Source organism: Acomys minous (genome assembly GCF_964271855.1).
Source record: "Acomys minous genome assembly, chromosome: 11".
In the NCBI taxonomy this organism is placed as follows: Eukaryota; Metazoa; Chordata; class Mammalia; order Rodentia; family Muridae; genus Acomys; species Acomys minous.
The window spans coordinates 58,065,971-58,087,591 of NC_140492.1; the positions used below are offsets into that span (position 1 = coordinate 58,065,971).

General features: G+C 46.3%; 1 protein-coding gene across 2 annotated transcripts in view; it reads right to left on the bottom strand.

Moving 5' to 3' along the window:
• Window positions 1–21,621, bottom strand: part of SLC12A8 (solute carrier family 12 member 8) — a 145,706-nt gene that overhangs the window by 26,948 nt on the left and 97,137 nt on the right. For both annotated transcript variants that reach the window (XM_084802149.1, XM_084802150.1), the window contains 2 exons: window positions 17,648–17,794; window positions 10,221–10,845 (listed from right to left, as the gene is read on the bottom strand). In XM_084802149.1, coding sequence (XP_084658275.1) covers window positions 10,221–10,845; window positions 17,648–17,794 — 772 coding nt within the window. The remainder of the gene's footprint in view (window positions 1–10,220; window positions 10,846–17,647; window positions 17,795–21,621) is intronic.

A 21,621-nucleotide genomic window follows, 5' to 3' on the forward strand; every position in this document is an offset into this window, starting at 1 on the left:
CACGATGGACACAAAGGTGAAAAGGACCGGTGTGTGACCCCGAGAAGCATCAAGGTCACCGCACAGGAAGAAGATGGATGTTTGTTTTCCTTAAGACAAACAGATGAGTGAGCCTGGACATGACTGTGCAAACAAGCCTGATAACGAACATCTACCACACTATGGGGGAAGAGTTTAGGCACCTCCCAGGGATCAAATGCTTTGCTGGCACAGCGGAAGACGTCTCTAAGTCCTCAAAACCAGTTGAAGTCTTTAAAAAGCCAGATGGATTTGAAGCATCATTGTTTTCCAAACAGATAGAGGAGGAGGAGGAGGAGGAGGAGGAGGAGGAGGAGGTGAGGCAATCCGAGAGGACAGTGCAGCGTACGGAGAAAGATGTGATGGATTTAGGGCCCTAGCTTGGGCTCAGTTGTAACGCTCTGTGCTCCATGCTTGGATGGTCAGGAGTATGTGATCCAGAGGAAGGCAAGAGCAGGGATGATAAGCTGTCCACATGACAGATCTGCACTTCTGATGGGGGATGGGACAGGAGCCCAGAGGGGCTTCTAAGCAAGCCAGACAGGCTGTTCCATGGGCAGTGCAAAGAGGAGGGTGGGGAGAGACTGGAGTTTGGAGATTTGGCAAAAGTCCAACAATGAGTGGAGGCATGGCTGTGCCAAGGAAAAAGTAGCAAGGAGGAAACAGCCAATCGGAGCCCTGGCATTGCTAAGCTTGCACGGCTGGATGGTACACACTTTGTTGATTAAAAGTCACAGACTGGCCCAGTGAGATGGCTCGGCAGGCAAGGGCATTTCCTGCCAGCCTGATGACCTGAGTTTGATCCCTGGGACCCACGTGGTAGAAGAAAAGCAACTCTTGCAGGTTGTCCTTTGACCCCTGCACAGCATGCACACCATGGCATGTGAATGAACACACACACACACACACACACACACACACACACACACGAGAGAGAGAGAGAGAGAGAGAGAGAGAGAGAGAGAGAGAGAGAGAGTTCATAGGTAAATGCAAAAACATTTTTAACTCACCACATGTCTGTCTGGAAAAACCCACACAGAGGACAGAAAGGCACCAAAACAAGTGTAAACACAAAACAGAGGGCAGAGAGCGGGGATGGAAATAATTCTTATAAGTAACAGTGAGGACAACCTGTGGGGAACAGAAGAGACAAACTCTGGGCCACAGATGCTGCTGAAAGGAGCTGTCACCTCACCTGGAGGACCTCAGCAGAGCTCAGGACAGGAGCGGTGCCATCTCCCACAGGCTGACAGGGCTAGGGGGCCCAGCAAACCAAGGACAAACCTCTTCTTTTGGAATGCCCTGTCCAATGTGCTCTTCCTCTGAAGGGACCCAGCCATGGTGTCTGTGCTGGGCACAGAGGAGCAACAAAGAGAGGCTCTGCGCCCTGCACAGTAGGACTTGTTTTACCTTATTCCCAGAATACAGGCTGTTGCTTATGTTTCCCCTCCCAGACATGTTAGAACCAAAAAGAATAAAAAGAGCCCCAGTGAAACCTTCAGCTGTTCACATTTGGGCCAGCGAAAAGGCCAGCTTATCCCCAGCCATTCTGCAGTAAGGTGCCCCAAGCAACAGGTCTATGTTCAGATCTTCCAAATGGCTCTCAGTACAGTCATTTGACCCTTGTCATCCATTGATAATTTATTTCAAGATCTCCATGGTTACCAAAATTTGTATCTCACACATGAAATGCAGTGTTTCAGAGAATCTGCATATTCTCTTCCATGATAAATTATGTCTATATTACTTATAGTACCAAATACTAGGTAGTGCTATATAAATAGTTATTAAGTAAGTTATGAGTAAGGATAATATAATAATTATATATGTGTTACATGTATACATATAATAATAATGTTTGATTCTGGTGTAGATTAAATCACCCCAGGACTAAGTACAAGACGGGGCAGTGGCAATTCAATATTTTTCCCAAATACTTTTCATCTGTATTTGACTAAATGTACAGGTGTAGATTATGGGTCCAAAAGGCCAAGAGTGCATACATTAGCTGTAACTTTGAAAAAATGGACAGGTGCTGTAGTAGGAGCCTTGCTAATATATCCGAGAGCCCTAGAACAAAAAGAAGAAACCACAACCAAAAGAAGTAGACAGAAAAAAAATGATCAAACTTAGGGTGTGTGTGTGTGTGTGTGTGTGTGTGTGTGTGTGTGTATGGTTTATGTGTAAACATATATATGGCTTATATTTATACATATATGTTTGTGTGTATACAGATACAGATCTTCTAACCAAGATACTGAAGAAACTGAAGAAGACATCAGCAGGTGAAAAGATCTCCAATGTTCAGATCTACGGAATGATTAATAGGTAAATGGCCATCTTACCAAAAGCAATCTCCAGATTCAAAGCCATCCCCATCAACAGACAACGCAATTCTTTACAGAATTTGAAAGGACAATTTTCAGTTTCATATAAAATTAGCTAAAACAATCTTGAATAATCAAAGAACTGCTGGAGGGGTATCATCATCCCAAGTCTCAAATTGTGCTACAGAGCCATAGTAATAAAAACAACATGGCAACCATCAAATCAAAGACCCGATGAACACCTCATTTTTGACAAAGAAGCCAGAAGTACACAGTGGGGGAAAAGGCAGCATCTTCAATAAATAGTGGTGGTCAAACTGGATGTCTGCATATAGAAAAATGCAAATAGATCCATGTTTATCCCCCTGCACAAAACTCAAGTCCAAATGGATCAAAGACCTCAACGTGAGACCTTATGTATTTCTGAAACAGATATACTAGAAGGTGGGGGGTAATCTTAAACTCACTGGCACAGGTAAAGACCTTCTGGATGGAACACCGATAGTGCAGGCACTAGACTAGCAATTATGAAACAGGACTTCATAAAACCGAAAAGCTTCTGTATGGCAAAGGACATCGTCATTGAGACAAAGTAGCAGGCTATAAAATGACAAAAAGATATTTACCAATTACACACCTAATAGGAAGCTAATATCTAAAATATATAAAGAAGTAGGAAAACTGTACATTAAGAAAGCAAATAACACAATTAAAAATGGGGCACAGAACCAGGTAGAGAATTCTCAAAAGTTGAAACACAAATGGTTGAGAAACACTTAAAAAGAACAGTCTTAGTCATCGGGGAAATGCAAGGCTGAAACTACTTTGAAATTTCATCTTAAACCAGTAAGAATGACCAAGATCAGCAATTAGACAAATGACAACTCATGCTGTAGAGGCCGTGGGTAAGGCGAACACTCACCCATTGCTGGTGGGAGTGCAAAACTGTGCCTCAACATCCAGCTAGTCTACTCTTGGACATATATCCAAAGGACTCTGTACTCGACTATAGAGACATTTGCTGATCCATATTCATTGCTGCTCTATTTATTTATAAAAGCCAGAGATTGGAAACAACCTAGATGTCTATCAACAGATAAATGGTTAATAAAAACGTGGTGGTACATTTACACAAAAAGATGAAACTTGCAGGTAAATGGATGAAGCTAGAAAAATCATCCTGAGTGAGGTTACCCAGACCCAAAAGGACAAATATGATACATAGTCTCTTATATGTTCATTATTAGCTTTTAAGCCTTTGATTAGCATGCTACTACCCATACGACAGCAGAGGTTAAGTATCAAGTCAGGGACTAGGCAGGGGGGGAGGAACCCCTCATATAGGGAAGTAGAATATATAGTCATGGAAAGAGTGGGGGGTGGGAGACTAGAATAGGATTCAGTGGAGAGGAGGAGTGAAGAAAGGGGTGAGGGAGAGACTACAGAGAGGTATAGCTAACTCTGGGGGCCATATGAGGGGCCACATGGAAACCTACTAAAGTAGAAGCTCTTTAAAAATATATACAAATACAATAGAAATGTAAATAAAACCACCAAATAACAAAGACCCAACTAGACCTCTCTTACCACCAAATGAAGCATCCAGTACCAGGAACAGGTTACATTTAATTAAGTTGTTGGCCAAAGGGGCCTCATGGAAACTCCCTATTAAAGTCACTTTTATTCACCTCAAGTAATTGTCATCTTACAGCCTCTGTCTGCTACTCTAGGCCTAGTCCTGGAAGCTTCTAGTCTCCATATAATCTAATTTAGGCCTAGAATGTTTTCAGCCTGTGAGACTTACTATTGAATAAGCTCACCCTTTTCTAGCTCTTTCTGAACTCTGGCTGGCTGGTTCGACTCAGCTGGTCTGGCTCAAAGTCCTCTCCAAGCTGACTGATTCAAACTGGTTTCTCTCAGCTACTGAATGAATTGCTCTGTTTAGCCTCAAACTAACACCAGCAATCTGCTCTAACCTTTTGGCTCCTTCTCATTCTCTGTCTTGTCGGTCTTCCCCTGTGTCTAGCTTGTTCTCTCTACAACCTGCCTCTGTGAAACTCTCCCTATGAAACTTCCTCCTCCACTCTCTCTCTCTCTCCTTCTGCACTGCATCTCTTAAGTCAGCTCTGTTCTAGTAAGAGGTGGGCATATCCTATTCTGTCAAATCTTTCTCTGATTCATCCCTTTGTCCGTCTCTCAGTTAGACATCACTTTCACACATGCCTGCTTCCTTCTATAAACTAACCTTACTTTCACTGTTTGGGATTAAAGGTGTGTACTAAGAGTGTGTCTGCATTCTAGCCAGATCACATAGACCTAGAAGGTCTTTGGATGTGATCCCTTGCCAGAGGAGCCATGTTGCTGGATTAAAATTCCTTTATACCTGCAAACAACACAGGCTATTGCCAAGGCTATTGGTTGTTCTCCACAAACTGATGGTAAGGCCCTATTCCTGAGACAATACCTATATAACCCATGGCACATGGGTAAGTTGAGGGGGAGCCTAACTACAGCCATAACCCTTACTGACTAGTGCTTATGGTCCTGGGCAGGATTCTGCACACTACCAGAGAAGAAAGCAAAACACCAACTCAGTTCCAAACCCTTTGATCTACAGTGGTGGCCAGAGTTTCACCAGCATGATATGTTGCTGCAATAGCGGCACAAAAGTCTGATTTTATTTAAGACCCACTCCTCCAGACAGAACCCATGCCTGGTAATGCTCAGGTTGCCCAGAACTTGACAGGCCACGGACCTTGGAGAAAACCAAATGCTGTCACTCTGCTAAAGGAACAGAGTGATAAAATGACTCCTAACGGCCTTCTGCTATACCCACAGGTCAGTGTCTTGCTCAGCCAGTGTCAGAGAGGCTTCCTTCTGCAAGAGACGGGAACTAAGGCAGAGACCCCACAATAGGACCATGCACAGTGAGAGGTCTTGGACCACTCAGTCCTAAGTGGATGTCTTCACCAATCTTCCCCCTTTAGGACTCAGGGATCGATGCAGAAGAGGAAGTAGAATGAGTGTAAGAGCCGGCGGGGATGGATGATACCAAGAAGACAGTGCCTTCCAGATACAACAGGACTGATGCACAGATGAGCTCACAGACTGTGGGCTCCAAGCCAGGTCCATGCCAGATGGGGTCCCAGCACTGAGAGGAAAAAAACAGCCGTGAGCTTCCATCCCTAACCCAGAAACTATCTCCAATTGATTGCAAAGGAAGTTATCTTTCTCCAATAGAGCTTCACTGGGTACAAACTACACTGAAGGGAGGCTCCATGACCTGCAGTAGACGGCCAACACAAAATGAACTAATTCAGTGGTGGTTTTGGAGTGTGTGTGTGTGTGTGTGTGTGTGTGTGTGTGTGTGTGTGTGTGTCTCATGATGCTTTGTCTGGGCATTTTTTACCTTATTCATTTCTTTGCTTACCTATTATGGTTTCCAGGTTTGCATTTGTTTTGTTCTGTTTTACATATGTATATTTTTGTGCATGTGTGAGTCTGTGTGTGTGTGTATGTGTGTGTCTGTGTGTGTATATATGTTTCTTGTGCTTTTTTCTTTGCTTTTTCCCCTCCACCTGTTAGACTGTTGCTATGTTTTATTCTAGTTCTTTTTATTGGCCATTTGCCTTAGAAGGAGAAAGAAGGTGTGGAGTTGGATGGCTGGGAAGCGGAGAGATCTGAGAAGAGACAGGGAAACTGTGATCAGAACATAATATATGAAAAATATTTTTAAAAAATTTTTTGCAATAAAAAAGAGAAGGCTGGAAGGAGGAAAAGAGCGAGGGAGGAAGGTTGGGGGAGGAAGCAGGGGGGCCAAGGGTGGGGGGGGAGGGGTAGGAAGGGCACCAAGGGGAAGAGAATCTAGAGAAAACGGGCAGTCATCAGAGCAGAAAGATTTTACAGGGAGAGCGTGATGATGATGCATGTCAAGGACACAAAAGAAGCCACCATATACATGAAACAAACCAAAATAGGAATAGGGTTGATGTTCAAAGTGAGGAGGGGAAATGGAGATATGGACAAGTCAGGTTACAACCAAAGTCCTTGGAAGCTAAAAACAGCACAGCATGGCATAGATTGACGGTTTGCACCTTGCCTCGCCTTCCTGGGGAAGGACACAAAAGCAATTGGTTATTTGATAAGTAGCGGTACACTGAGTGAAAAGACATCTGTTAGTTCATCTTACAGCTCGCGTTAATCAACCACACGACTAAATGCCAACCATGGCAACACAGCCGGGCATGGTGGGCTTTCCAGGAAGGCCCATGTGACTCGGTTTGGAGGCTCATCTGTGATGCGGCCTGCCCTTTTCCCACTGCTGGATATGATGTGATGGCAAGGGTCTAGCTGCCACACCGTGGATGGCAGGACAGTGTGCTGAGCGGGGGTGGTAAAGACGGAGTCCGAGGCGCTCAGGGCTGTGGAGTTGCTGTGCTCGCCACGCTCTGCCCACCTCTGGCTCCTTTTGTAGGAGGCAGCTTAAATCACTACTGTCTCGTGGTTTTGTTATTGTTAATCAAGCCTCATTATGACCGACCTAGCAGGTAACTTTAAAAAAAAAAATCACTAGAAAAACTGGGAAATAAATTTGTCATGTGTTCCAGAAAGGAGAACAAGATGGCAAGAAAAGAAAACAGAGGACTGTTAAACAGCATATGCTGGGATGGGGTGAGGGGGGCAGGGAAGGCGGGGAGGCTGCCAGGGGAGGGAGGGGAGTGGCAGAGCTGGGCTACAGAAAGTTACCAAGGACATCAGTGAACAGGTAAACAGAGGCTGTGACAACAGGAGCAGCTGTATTGAGCTCAGGATGGCTTGGCCAGGCCGTGTCTGTGTGCCTACTGCTCAGGGACGGGAGCTGACTCACACATTTCTTGTGTAGTTTTAACCCTGTTAAGAACAGATGACAGTTTTAGGTAACTAAATGCAAAAGAAAGAAAGCTGGAAAGTGAAGTAAAGAAATACACACACACACACACACACACACACACACACACACACACACACATTACTTGAATAAGGAAAGATATACACAATATCAGCATGATGGATGATGGAGAAAGAAAGGAATCTCCAGAGACACAGAGGTCTTGCTGGGGATTGTGGGGCACGACTGCACTTGCAGGACTAAGAAGCCCAAGTGATGGTTACATAATAATTCTAAAATCAGTATGGGCTATATAATAAGACCCTGAGATCTTATAACACAACAAACAAAACCCAAAAAGATAGAAAGGTTCTGTCCTTAGGGAACCAGAGGCATTGAGAAATGGGGCATAGATTAAGAACTAAAGCATTGCTGGGTGTGGTGGCGCACACCTTTAATCTCAGCACTCGGGAGGCAGAGGCAGGTGGATCGCTGTGAGTTCAAGGCCAGCCTGGTCTATAAAGTGAGTCCAGGCCAGCCAGGTCTACACAGAGAAACCCTGTCTCAAAAAACCAAAATAAAAATAAAAATAAAAAAGAGACGTGTGGATAGCAGGCCACCAAGAAGAGACTTGATACCCTATGAGCATATACAGGGGAAGGAGGTCCCCCTCAGTCACAGTCATAGGGGAGGGGAGTAAGGGGAAAATGGGAGGGAGGGAAGAATGGGACGATACAAAGGATGGGATAATAATTGAGATGCAATATGAATAAATTAATAAAAAATAGAAAAAAAGAGGCATGTAGTAAAGAAATCTGTAATCTGCCCAGCATGATGATGCATACAGCTTTAATCTCAAGCATCCAGGAAGCAGAGACAAGGGATTTCTGTGAGTGTGAGGCCAGCCTGGTCTAAAAGTTCTAGGCTAGCCTGGGCTACAGAGTAAGACTCTGTCTTATAAAACTAAAAAAAAAAAGGGGGGAAAAACAATACAGATATTATTTAATCATAGAAAGGCTAATAGGAAAAGCAACGTTTTATCCTGGGGGTGGGACTGGGGTTAGTGAAGGGTGAAGGGAAGGTATAGTATGTAAGTGTGGAAACCACTGTTCCTGACAGAAGAACTTTTAATGCCATTTGGATTATTAAAATGTGCACTTATGATTTCGATAAAAAATAAAATAATGCTTTATATGTTAATAACATGCCTACCACTAAAATGTACCACCAAGTCAGAAGGAGAAGCTAGCTGGTAGGAACACAAGGTGCTTGTTTTTAGGTGTCTCTTTCTTTCTTTTTTGTCTTTGTTTTTGTTTTTTGAGACAGGTTTCTCTGTGTAGCCTTGGCTGTCCTGGACTCGCTTTGTAGACCAGGCTGGCCTCGAACTCACAGTGATCCACCTGCCTCTGCCTCCCAAGTGCTGGGATTAAAGGCGTGTGCCACCACCACCACCCGGATAGACATCTCTTTCTATGACCTCTGTCTTGCCTTCTCCTCTGCCTACACCTACTGTACAGACCTCAAGAGATGGCGTAATGCCAAGTGCCTAGACACACACAGTCACCAGGAGGCAATATCAAGTCCTGCAAAGAATCTGCTCAAACTTCTCTATGACGTCACTGGAAATCTTCAATTGTAACTTGGAAGATGCTGGTATCTATTATATATACCACATGAAGTAATAGATGGTGTGTGAGTCAGTTTGTGTCATTGTAACAAACACCTGAGATGATCAACTCAATCAATTACGATCTGACTAGGAAGTGTCATCCTAAAAGTCTTATGTGCTCAGGGATTGTCCCCAGCCTACTGGGAGGTGACTGGGTCAATTCATTCACTGATGAGCCTGTACCGAATGGACCCTTAGGAAGTGTGGCCTGATGGGAGAAGGTATGTTACCAGTTCCCTGGTTCTTTTCTGTTTTCTTCTCTGTTTCCTGACTGCCGAGAGGTGAGCATCTTTCTCCCTCTGTGCCTGTCTCCTGTGACACCTCAACCTTGCCACAGGCTCAAACACAATAAATGCACCTGAGAGTGGACAGAACCCTCTGAAACGGCGTGCACCAATAAATGCTTTCCCTGCTTAAGTTGTTTTCTCGGGCATGCTGTCATAGTGATAAAAAGTTAACCAGTTCACCAACTTTTAAAGCAGAAAGGTTTGTTTGGCTCACAGTTTCGGAGGAGTCAGTCCGTGACGAGCCGACTCCACTGCTTCGGGACTCCTAGTTGGGTAGCACACCACAGTGGGAACATGTGATAGAATAATATTTGCTCATATCACAGGCCAAAGAGCAAAGGAGAACAGAGAGGGCACAGCACCCCCAAACCCCCTGGCTGAGCATTCCTCCAATGACCTAAAGACCTCCCATTAGGCTCCTCCTCTTAGGAGTTCAACTGCCTCCCAATGGCACCATCCTGGGGCCATGCATTTAACATTGGGACTTTGGACAGCATTCCAGGTGCAAATTATAGGAAGATATAAAGCACCTAGGACATGGCATGTCCTCAAAGATGTTTTCTTTCTCCCAGGGATTCTCATGCATACAGTGACTTTCTTTGTGGCTTTGGGTTTGCAGTTTTAAGAAAGGCTAGACTTCCTTAGCTTCCGTCCCTTCATCTCATAGTGTCTGGTTTAAGAGCGTTCTCTTCTGTGAGAACTTCAGCAAGCAGTAAGAAAGGTTCCCGGGGAAGGATCACATAGTCTGACCATCCGTGCTTACCCTTTAGCTGAGTTCTGAGTGAACGGAGAATAATATTCCATTTTCTAGCCCTGACTCCCCAGCTCTATCTTATGCACAGTGGATAGAAATTTCTGTATAAAATTAGTTAGTGTATATATAACATGGTAGAATTATAAATAATTTTATAACTGCACCTAAATTTCAACATTTTGAAATAAATATTAAAATTACCAAAAGTTATGAAAACTGGGTTGCAGTAATTGGGAAGATGAAGCAACTGGTGGTCACCCCAAACTAGGACACCCCACTATGACTCCAAAGTACTCACCTTCTCCAATCACTCTAGGCTGGGTGCACAGGTCAGGATCAAGTGGGTCACGTGACTTCCTCCTAGCCATCCGCTGGTTCTGATAGGAGTCTTGCTCCTTGCAGGAGGCAGCGGACAACCCGTCAGGGGCCTCCGTAGAAGCTGACAAAGGAGACCCGGGGTCCAAGAGGAAGCTATCTTGTAGGGTTCGCTTGGCTCCTTTCTCACACTTGCTCTTCTGCCTCTTTGGGGTCTGGTCACCCTCTCTTGGCCCAAGCTGGTTACTCTCAAGCCCCCGCATTGGCTGAAGGAGCTGATCCATGTCCTTGGTGAACTCTAACAGGGTGCCCTCAGGGCGGCTTCTAGCAGGAGTGTCAGAGCCATAGTTGGGAGCCTTGTCCTGGAGCAGGTGCTCGGAGCAGTGCAGAGCATGCTGGCCTTCCTTGGGCACTGGCTCGGGAGACTGAGGGAGGCTGTAGTGAGCCATGGAGAGGGCAAAGTAAGCGTAGTCCACTGCGATGTAGGTCAACATGAAGTCGATGGTGACAACGGGTGCCAGAACATTCACCTGACCCACAAGGACAAAGGCCATGGTCACGAAGCTGGTCAGGCAGATGGCTGCTACAGGTGTTTTATTTGGCCCTTTCTATGAGAATAACAACAATACAGAATTATGAAATTTCAATAGAAATTGTCAGAAATTTAAGGGCTAAATGCTAACCATCAAATGTAACGTCTCTGGAACTTCACTCTCCACGTGACTTCTCACCTGTAAACTTGGAAAACTAATGTCCTATTCATGGGGTCAGTGTGACACCTGAGCTCACATGTAATAACATAAGCCAAGGACGGGGCACACAGTTAGCTACTAAATACCAGAGGCATGGGCTGTGTCGCTATTAACATAGGGCGCTACTGTACAACTTTGGACGCCTTAGTGTTTCAACTGCACCAAACAGAAAGGCCCCCACGTGACACAAAACACTGACACAAAACACAAGCTGTCCAAGTGCACCCGGAAGACACTTCTGAATCACTGGTGGCCAGAACAGGAAAGTTCCACTAACACGCATGTGCGTGTGGTCATGCACGCACAGTTACGCATGCCAGGTGTTCATGGAGGAGGGCATGGGAGTGGAAAGATGTTTTAACTGTCTCTCCTGGAAACTACCTCAGCCACGTGGATGGTTCTGGAGCCAAAGCAGCAGTCACAGCTCAATCCCATGTTCTTCTCCTGAGGAACTTCCTTCGAACCAGCTGCCCTTCCCCAAGATGACTCTTCACCTGGCTCCTTCTGCCTCCTCCTTCAACAGCCAATCCCTCTTGCTCTCCCTAGCCCACTCTCCATGCCTTGGAGATGGTATCTAAAGTAGCATCCTTGCCTCGTCCCCAAGATTACGCCTTTACCCCACCTAAACTCACACACTAGGCTTCTGCAAACCCCCTCCCACCCCCACCCCCACCCACCCTCATTCATGACTTTAAACATCAGCGCTATGTTGGCAAGGCCAGCTTTGAACTTCCAGCCTATGGCACTCCCAGAATTCCTATGGAATCAACGGGGGTGGCGGGGGTGCGGGGGGGGGCATAGTTCTAAGGGTATTTCAGAACCCATGACATCATCAGTAATTAGAGAACACAAGTTTAACCCATAGTGAAATACCATCAAACACCCGTGAGAATGGCAAACACATGAAAACACAGAAGGTTAGAATGCGTCGTCCATCTCTGGAGCAGCATCAGGTAGTGCAAATACCCTGAGAGAGAGCCAGGCGTCACTCACCATGAAGCTAGACACAGAGAGCAGGAAAGACGATCTGGTGACGAGAACGTAGTTTGGAGTTAATCTAAATTTGCATCCAGCACAAGACACCGCCCCCCCCCCAGATATCAAGCCGCCGCTAAAGCAAAGAGGATGAGGCCGTTCGCATACATAACAAACAGAGAGGACGCATAACATAGAAGGACACACACTCACATGTGCATGTTTCTATGCACAGATGGAATATTCTCAGTGTAAAAATCCTATATCTCAAATGATGCAATTCTAAAAAAAAAAAATCTGTATTTAATTTGTACGGAAATTTAATTAAGAAGGCCCACACCGCGAGCCTTTGTTTTGTGCCTAAAATTTCTAAGAATGCGGTGCATAATTCCCTGCAGGCTATGTGGCTAGGTATATATGAAACACAAATGAACTGAGTGTTTAGACTTGGCCCCAAAGAGACTGCACTATAGATGTAGAAATATCCTAAAATGTAAAACAAATAAAACCTGAAATCCGAAAAGCACGTGGCCCCAGGCAGCAAAGGTAAGAAACACCTACTGTGTATCAGAAAAGCTTTTAGAGAGGCACATGGAGGGAACAAAGGTGCAAGCTGAGGTGCCTGGGCCAAATCCCAGTGTCTGTCTGTGCCGTGAGCTACAAGTGGCTTTGCATTTTTAAACATCTTGGGGGAAATCAAAAGAAGAATAACATCTTGTTGCAATTCAGATGTGTGCCCCTGGGCGAGGGTTGGGTACCCTCTGTGGCGACTTACGAGTTTCAAGAGCTTCAGGGCCAAACCACAGGAGAGTAAGGCCACGGGGCCTACAATGTCTGAGGTGTGTACAAGTCTGCAGACCCCTGAGAAAAGCCGTAAGAGGGCTAGGAAATGCCAGCCACAGAAGTCAGGGGGTGTGGAGCGACAGGGAAGGGCCAAAACTGGGTCAGGGTAGGGCGTGGAGGTAGGGAGGAGGGGAGTCAGGCTGGCAGTTCCAGGGTGGAGGCTACAGGGTACTTACCTCATAGATATTCTTAAAACTGTCCCCATTCATTTTATGTCCTTTCCTCTTATGTTAACTGTACCTCAAAAGTGTGTGTAAGTCTCTAATGTTCCGCCGTTAAAAACGGAAATAAGCAAATCTAGTCTAATCATTTACGAAGGCACTGTTAGTGGGTGGGGGAAGCTTCCAATGTTAAAAGACACGTGATCAACCCAGAGACATATCTGTAACATAGATCATAAAGAGTTAACTTACTAATGAAGAGCTTCTAGAAACCCCAATGATTGGAAAATAAAAAATACAAGCAGCTACAGAACAGAACAGAACAGGAAGAGATGCTCAACTTCATTCACAATGAAACATAAGTCTTGGTGTCCTGGAAGCCACTCCTTACTGCACGCTGGCAAGACATCTCACTTAACAACGGGCCATAGATATGCTCCTTGCTAACACTGTCCTTGTCACCCAGGCCATAGTGTAAATGAGTCTCATACACAGTGTTTCAGAGTATTTACAAATACAAATTGAGCTAATAACAGAAATCTGAGCAATGTGTCTACCCTCCTCCTCCGGCAGCCATACCTACATGTTAATAAGGAAGGCCAGGTTTAAGCTTAGAATTTGTGTGTTCCTTTATCTTCTTCCTTATTTATTTAATTACTTCCTCACTTCTTTTTTTTCTTTTCTTTTTTTTTTTTTTTTGTTTTGATTTGTTTTGTTTTGGCTTTTTGAGACAGGGTTTCTCTGTGTAGCCTTGGCTATCCTAGACTCACTTTGTAGACCAGGCTGGCCTTGAACTCACATGGATCCACCTGCCTCTGCCTCCCAAGTGCTGGGATTACAGGCATGTGCCACCACGCCCCGCTTTTCTCACTTATTTTCAAGAGTGGGTTTCTCTGTGTAGCCCTGGCTGTCCTGAAACTCCCTCTGTAGAACAGGCTGGGCTCAAACTTACGAAGATGCTCCTGCCTCTGCCTCCCGAGTGCTGGGATTACAGGCATGTGCCACCACCGCCCAGCCAGCCTTCCTCATCCACAGATGCCCATGCACAGAACCAACCCCCATCTCACTGTGGATAACAATGGGGGAGGGGAGACTCGCACTCATGCAGTTCTCACCCCATGCCTGACTCTACCTAGATGGCGAGGGGCCTTTGCAGACTGTGAAGGGAGGCTGGGGGCCATCTGGATGGGAAGTTCTACAGGACAGCTTCTTGGACACAGAGTAAGAGGTAGGTGCCTGGGACCCAGCTAGGAATGTTTGTTTCTATGGCCTCATTTTATATGAGTGTGTATATGTGTATATGTGTGTGTGGTGTGTGTATGAGTGTGTGTGTATGTATGAGTGTGTATGTATGTGTGTGGTGTGTGAGTTTGTGTGTATCTGTATTTGTGTGTATCCATGCGTGTGTATGTATGTGCATATGTACATCCACGTTCATTGCTGCTCTATTTACGATAACTAGGAAAACAGACTTGGCCTAGATGTCCATCAACTGATGCATGGGTAGTGAAAACGTGGTGCGTGGACACAGGGAACGCCAGTCAGCTGTAAAGAAAAGTGAGGTTATGAAGTTCGTGGGGAAAGGATGGACTGGGAAATATCGCTCCAAGTGAGGAAGCTCAGGCCCGCAAACGCCACACATTCGCTCTCTCTTGCATGGATCCTAACTTCAAACTTTGGGGTTTTGTATGTTTAATTGGAGCATCTATCTATCTAAGCCAGGAACCTAGACAGGCCCTACGGGAGGTGCGAGGGAAGACGCCTTAAGGGTGAGAGGAAGACAGAACATGTGATACGGCATGAAAGTAAAGGGGAGAAACCAGGTGTGCTGGCGCATGCTTTTGATCCCAGCAACTTGGGAGGAAGGGGCAGGTGGATCTCTGTGAGTTTGAGGCCAGGCTGGACTATATAGTGAGTCCAGGACAGCCAGAGCTACATAGTGAGACTCTGTCAGAAAGAAAGAAAGGAAGGAAGAAGAAAAGAAACAAAGAGAGAGAGAAGAAGAAGAAAGTAAAGGGTGGAGAAGAGTGAAGGTTAGAGGCCAAGGGAGAGGAGGAGGGAAGGGCGGAAAGCAACTAAAATGAAGGATGTATGAAAAGCCCTTATGGAAACCCACTACTTTGTAAGCTAATTTAAATATATACTTTTTTAAAAAAGTGTTTAAACACAGACACCCCTCGCCCATGCTGCATGGGTGGACAATGCTGCCCCTAGACGTCATGGGTTACTGGATACAAATAAACTCCTTCCACCATAAATTGCTTTTGGTCATGGTACTTATTACAGGAACAGAAAAGTAGTTGGTAAGATCCTACTGCTAAAGACAACCCATTTGGGTTGCAGGACATAGAGAACGAAGCTGGGACCGATCTCACACCTTCCTCCCTGTTGCATAGTGCCAAAAGATGCTATGCAGGCTGCCTGGAGAGGACACTCATCAATGGTACTGCCTCGCAGCAAAGCCCAAATGTAACCGTACAAAGATGTGCCCACTGGACCAGTAGTGGCATGGCTGCGATGAGGTAACCAACAACTTTCTGATTGAATTGGAAGGCTATTCCACATACAAGGATTCGCATCTGGTACCATAAGCTAGTCAAAAGCCCATGGCTGGGAAGGTCATAGGCCCCAAAGGGAGAACCTACTACTGCTGTTTTGTTAAATGAATATGTTGTCAAACTGCCTTCTAAATAGTTATTATTAAGTATTAGTGCTGCTCTTTTTTTAAAAGATTTATTTATTTATTATTATGCATACAGTGCTCTGCCTGCATGTACACCTGTAGGCCAGAAGAGGGCATAAGATCATATTACAGACGGTTTGTGAACCACCACGTGGTTGCTGGGAATTGAACTCAGGACCTTCGGAAGAGCAGGCGGCACTCTTAACCACTGAGCCATCTCTCCAGCCCATCAATGCTGCTCTTAACCTTAGTTAGAGAAGTTTCTTTTTGTAGTGGGCCGCAGTCAGCGCAGAGACACATAACAGGTCAGGGATGAGAATACGCGACTTTGAGTGCTCAGCCCTAAATAGGGCATCTATACCAATGCACACAGAGCTGATAGTACATCTTGGAAAGGGGGTGTGGAAAGACTGCAAGAGGCAGAAAATGGGGCAGGGTACTGTGTAATGCTGTCCTCTGGCTGTGGCATGGCTGTTGCACTCACAAACTGCACCTGTGGCTACCTGCACAAAATCAAGCCGACAAGACCAGCCAACATTCCAGCAGGCAGCACCAATAGGACTCAGTGGATTACAAATGAGAGGAAAAGGACATAAAGGTGGGAGACTTCTTGGGGGAGGGGAGGGAGAGAGAGGTGGATATGATCAAGACACACTGCACACATGTGCAAAGTTACCAAAGAACAAATAAGAGAAATGTAAAAAATAATAATAATAATAATTACACAGGAAAGGACAGCATCAAAGCATTTGCCAGTGGAGATGAAAATGTTATACACACAGTTGTGGTAACAGAGAGGGGGTATTACATGGCACAACAGTGTTTACATGGAAACCACTTACACGAGTAAGTCAACGGGAATTGATTAAATAAACTATGTCACATCAACATAATGGAAAAAAAGAATGAGAAAATCCTCTTTAATATAAAAGATGGATTCCTAAACCACATATGGAATTTTTGAACTGCAAGGTATAAACAATGTACTGAGAAAACTGTTGTGGAAAAAGAGGGACAAGAAGGATTCAATCTGAAAACAAATGGGGAGCCTGAGGAGACGGCTCAGCCGGAAGCCACCTGCCACATGATCACAAGGGCCCGAATTCAGGTCCCCAGCACCCATGTAACGGGACTGTGGTGACCATGGGCATGGTGACCTCATGGTGACCCCATCATGGGCTGGGGCCAGCTACCCTAGCTGAATCAGTGAGTCGCCTTGCTTCAAAAATAAGGTGGTGGGGCTAGAGAGATGGCTCAGTGGTTAGAGGCACTTGACGCTCTCTCTCTCTTCCAGAAGACCTGCCTTCAGTTCTCAGCACCCACACGGCAGCTCACAACTGTCTGTAACTCCAGTTCCAGATGACCTGCCACCCTCCTGTGGCCTTCATGAACACTGCATGCAAACGGTGCACACACATGCAAGCAGGCACAACACACACACACACACACACACACACACACACACACACACACACACATACACACACACAACTGACAACCATAAAACAGTGCCTAAAGGACAAGGTTAATGTTACCGCAGGGTCTGGTGCTCCGTATTTAATCAATCCCTTGCCTCCCCGCCCCAAGATTCTTACTGTTCTATGGGTGAACCCTCATGGATACCACCACTACCACTCAAGGCACAGGGAGCCAGTGGGAAAGGCAGAGCTGCGAGGGGCTGTTCTTTTCCTAAATAAGAGATTCTTTTATGCTAGCCTTCGAGGGTCCTGCATTTGTTTTTATTGAAAGAGGGGGCCCTGCTTCACTGCTCCTCAGATCCAGGAAACAGGGCAGCTGTGATAAGCAAGATGCTCCTCCATTCAAGCAGCTGGTTAACCCACCCAGGGACAGGCTGATTGATATGACCTCTGTGCTCCACTTTGTCCAACCCCAGAGACCAGAGACACTGATCAGAAGCACTAGTAAAAAAAAAAAAAAAAAAAAAAAAAAAAAAAAAAAGGTATGCTTGAGAGAGAAAAAAAAATGAGCCACTCACCCCTTTCCCTAGAAAGCCGAGTGCAGGAATCACTTTCTCCTGGGCGATGCACTGCAGGATCCGGGGGGCTCCATAGAGTCCCCCCATACAGGAAGCCAGTGATGAGATGTACAAGCCCAACAGGAAGAGGAAGCCAACCAGAGACACCTATGTAAGGAGGATGTTCTGCTGTTACCACAGGCTGATCCCGAAGCGGCAGTGGCCCCTGTGTTGGGTTTCACTGGATGACTGAGCCACTGCAGGATGAATTTACTCTTCTTGGCAGCAGGGGGATCAGACTGAACCCCGACAGCCTCCTAAAAGCTCCTCTTATTGTTACACAAAAAGGCGCCTTTAGCAAGTCAGTTTCTGACTACCAAAGCTTCTTACCTGATCTAAGGGTTGTCCTGAGAGACCCATCGCCTAAGCAATTCTCAGCCATAGAGACTTGCTGGTTTGCCAGGCAGGCCTGGAGACTACGGTATACAAAGGCTCTGAGAAACCTTCCAAAGGATAAACCCATAAAGCCTCAGGTAGCAAACACTGACTAAAGGCTACTTTAAAGCTTAGGCGCCATCACTCCAGATTCGTGCCAGATACAATGGTCGTGCTAGAATTCTACTATATCCCTGTGCTGGGGAAACGACAGGACTCAGAGGCAGGGCCTAGTGCCAGTTCTTTAGGTGAAGGGGGTGTGTGCCCTTGAAGGGGATTGCAGGGCCTCAGACCCTTCTTTCTCTTTCGAGAAGGACACTTTTGGGGCGCTATACACTTGTAGCCGTTGCCGCTTGGTATTCCTACAAGAGGCTCAAAACGATAGGTCGTGGAATAAGCCCCCTAAAACCAAAGCAAACTAAGACTCACTTATTTAGTGTGGAGGTGTTGGGGGTGCATCCCATGACAGGCACGAGGGGAACAGAGAACTTGTAAAAACTGGTTCTCTCCTTCTACCACGTGGGTGCCAGGGACCAAACTGAAATCATTAGACTTGCCCACAAGTGTCTCTTTACCTGCTGAGCCATCTTATGGCCCCAGACTTTTCTCTTTATAAATGAATTATGTCAGGCATTGTAGGATAGCAACGGAATATGACTAATATAGTTATTCAATGACAACACTTTTTAAAACAGATTTTACAAATATTTACTGATTATCATTTGGGTGCAGTGCTCTGTACCCCTGTACACCTGTGGAGGTCAGAGGGTAACCTGGACCATCAGTTCTTGCCTTACACTTTGAGGCAGGGTCTCTCTTATTTGCCCCGTTGGGTGTATTCTAGGTTAGACGACTTGCAGGCTTCTGGAGGGTTCTCTTTCCCCCCACCTCCCACCTTGCTGCAGAAGGCCTGGGCTTACAGGCACATGACAACACATAGGGCTTTTCACATGGGTTCCAGGGATCCCAAATCAAGTCATCGGAACTGCACAGCCACAGCTGAACCTCAGATTTCCGGGGTCTAACCATTGTTTGCTAATTTTGTTGCTTTTGGTTGGTTGGTTTTGTCTTCTGAGACAGAGTGGCACTGTCCGTCCGTCCATGTTGTTCCCGCTTCACAATGTACGCCCACCTCCACCTCCACGGTTCCGGGATTACAGGCGTGCTATCCCAGTCAGACCACGACTTGACCCTTTCCACTCCCGTGGTGTGCACCGACCCACTTCCCAGCTTCCTGTATACACTGCTTCTTCTAGCTCAGCCTCGGGGCTAGAGTCACCATTCCCCAGCCCGCTCCCCTTAGCCCACTCTTTCTGGTTGGTTCCTATCTCATATGGCCTGTACACTAGTTCTCAAGTTGAGGAGGCACTGGATTCATCGCAGTGCCTCTCGCCCCACTGGTTTCTGGGCCCTGTTCTTAGCATTTTAGATTCAGGAGGTGTTGAGGCAAACCTAAGAATATGGGTTTCCAGAAGGTTCCAAGGTAACATTGATGCCGATGGCTATTAACTACACTTTGAGAACCATTGGCGAACCAGCCTCTGTGAGTGATAGCCCAGGTCCCTGGTGGAGCAACAAACCCAACCTGGATCTTAAAGCCCCAGCTATGACGACTCCTAACGGTTGGTAAGCAGACCCTGCATGTCCCAGCCTCCCATAGCCCCACTGTGCACAACACTCACTGTTGGGGACCCTCTGTCCACATTCCCTATTCTGTACATTGTTCAACCCTGAGCATCAAGAATCAGCACAAGGGGGCTGGAGAGATGGCTCAGCAGCGAAGTGGGCTTACTGCTCTTGCAGAGGACCTGAGTTCAGATCCCAGCCCCGACAGCAGGCAGCTCTAACAGCCCGCAACTCCAGTACCAGGGGACCTGATGTCCTCTGGCTTCCACAGGCATCTGCATGCACATGGTGCACACAAATTCACTGGGTACATGAACATGCACATAAGTTTAAACATTCTTTAAAAAACAAGGTTCAGTACAAAACCCATAGTCTCTGAGTCATCTCATGTCCCCTCATATCAGTGGTTGCTCCCCAGCATTATGAGGCATGAGCTAGACTAGAGCTATCATCATCTCGTCTGCAATCAGGTGGGCCTCATGGTCTCTCACTCTGGTATTGTCAGTGCCCAACAGAGGTCTATAAATAGTAAATTAATTCATTAATGTAACCCACAACCCACGTACCCCACAGGTGTCAAGAGAGAGAACAAGAGAAGACAAAGCTGCTCTCCCTGGTGTCAGGTTCCAGTGCTGCAGTGCTCCCTGGTTCAGCCGTGCACCCACCCTCACCTGGACTTCAGGAGGACTCTTTCTGGCAACTCCCTCCCCCATATTGTCTTACTTTAGACATAGTAGCTAGAACTGCAAACCTCAAGTGCTCATTTGCATAAACATGACAGATGGGCTAGCTGTAACTTTCACCTCTGTCGCTTACACCCTTCTTGATGGAGGTGCTCCATCTCCCACTGTCCTAGTGAGCTTCAGGCGTCCACCTGACACAGTCCAGAGTTATGCGAGGGGGCCCAATCAGATTGTCTGAGATGTTTTTTTCTAAATCGCTAACTGATGTAAGAGGACCAAGTCCACTGTGGGCGGTTTCATCCCTAGGCAGCTGAGTTCCAGCTGCATAGGAGAGCTATGTGAGCAAGCTAGTAGGAACAAGCCAGTAAGCTGCGTTCCTCCATTGGTTTCCATTTCAAGCTTCCACCTTGGCTGTCCTCAGTGACGGACTGAAACCTGTAGATAAATATACTCTTTCCGCCCCAAGTGGCCTTTGGTTGGTGTCTTATCATAATAATAGAGATGCGAACTACAACACCTACGTTTTAGTCCCTCACTTCAGCAATGGGCTAAACCTGCTTAGTCGAGTCATACTGAACCCAAGGCCCAGTTAACCTACTTCCTGTTTCCACAAGTCACCACTAAAAATAATCCGATTGATGAAGCCTGAACCTATCTTGATTCGAAAGCACTTACAAACATCAGGGCTCACGAGACGCCTCGGCAGGCAAGGACATTTGCTGCTAGGCCTGGCAACCTGAGTCTGATACCTGGGAACCGTAAGTTGTCCTCTAACCTCTGAGAATGTGACCCTCCCCCTCTAAGTAAGTGTTTAAAAATGAGACGATCTGTAGGACACTGGAGGGTCACACCCCTCCCTAGCAACGGTTCAGCTGGTTCAGTATCCTGTACCCTGCAGAGGATCCTCACCATCTGTCTCACTATGGTGGCCTCCTTCATTACAGGTAAAGTGTTCATTGATTTAACCTCGGCCATGTGCCCTAGTAGGGCTGCAAAGGGCACCCAGGAAGGGCCTGGTCCTTTGAGCTTTTGAATATTAAGTGTGTGTGTGTGTGTGTGTGTGTGTGTGTGTGTGTGTGTGTGTCTCGGGGGGGGGGGGTGTCTCTACAATCTGCAAGGTGGGAGGTAGAATGGCCAGAGGCTGGACATATGCAATGTGGTCCACTACAGAGCCATCTTGTCCTCAACTCCTTGTGGACTGTTTTTCCCTACAGGCGTCACCGCATCCCAGGTGGATCTCATCTGTCTCTT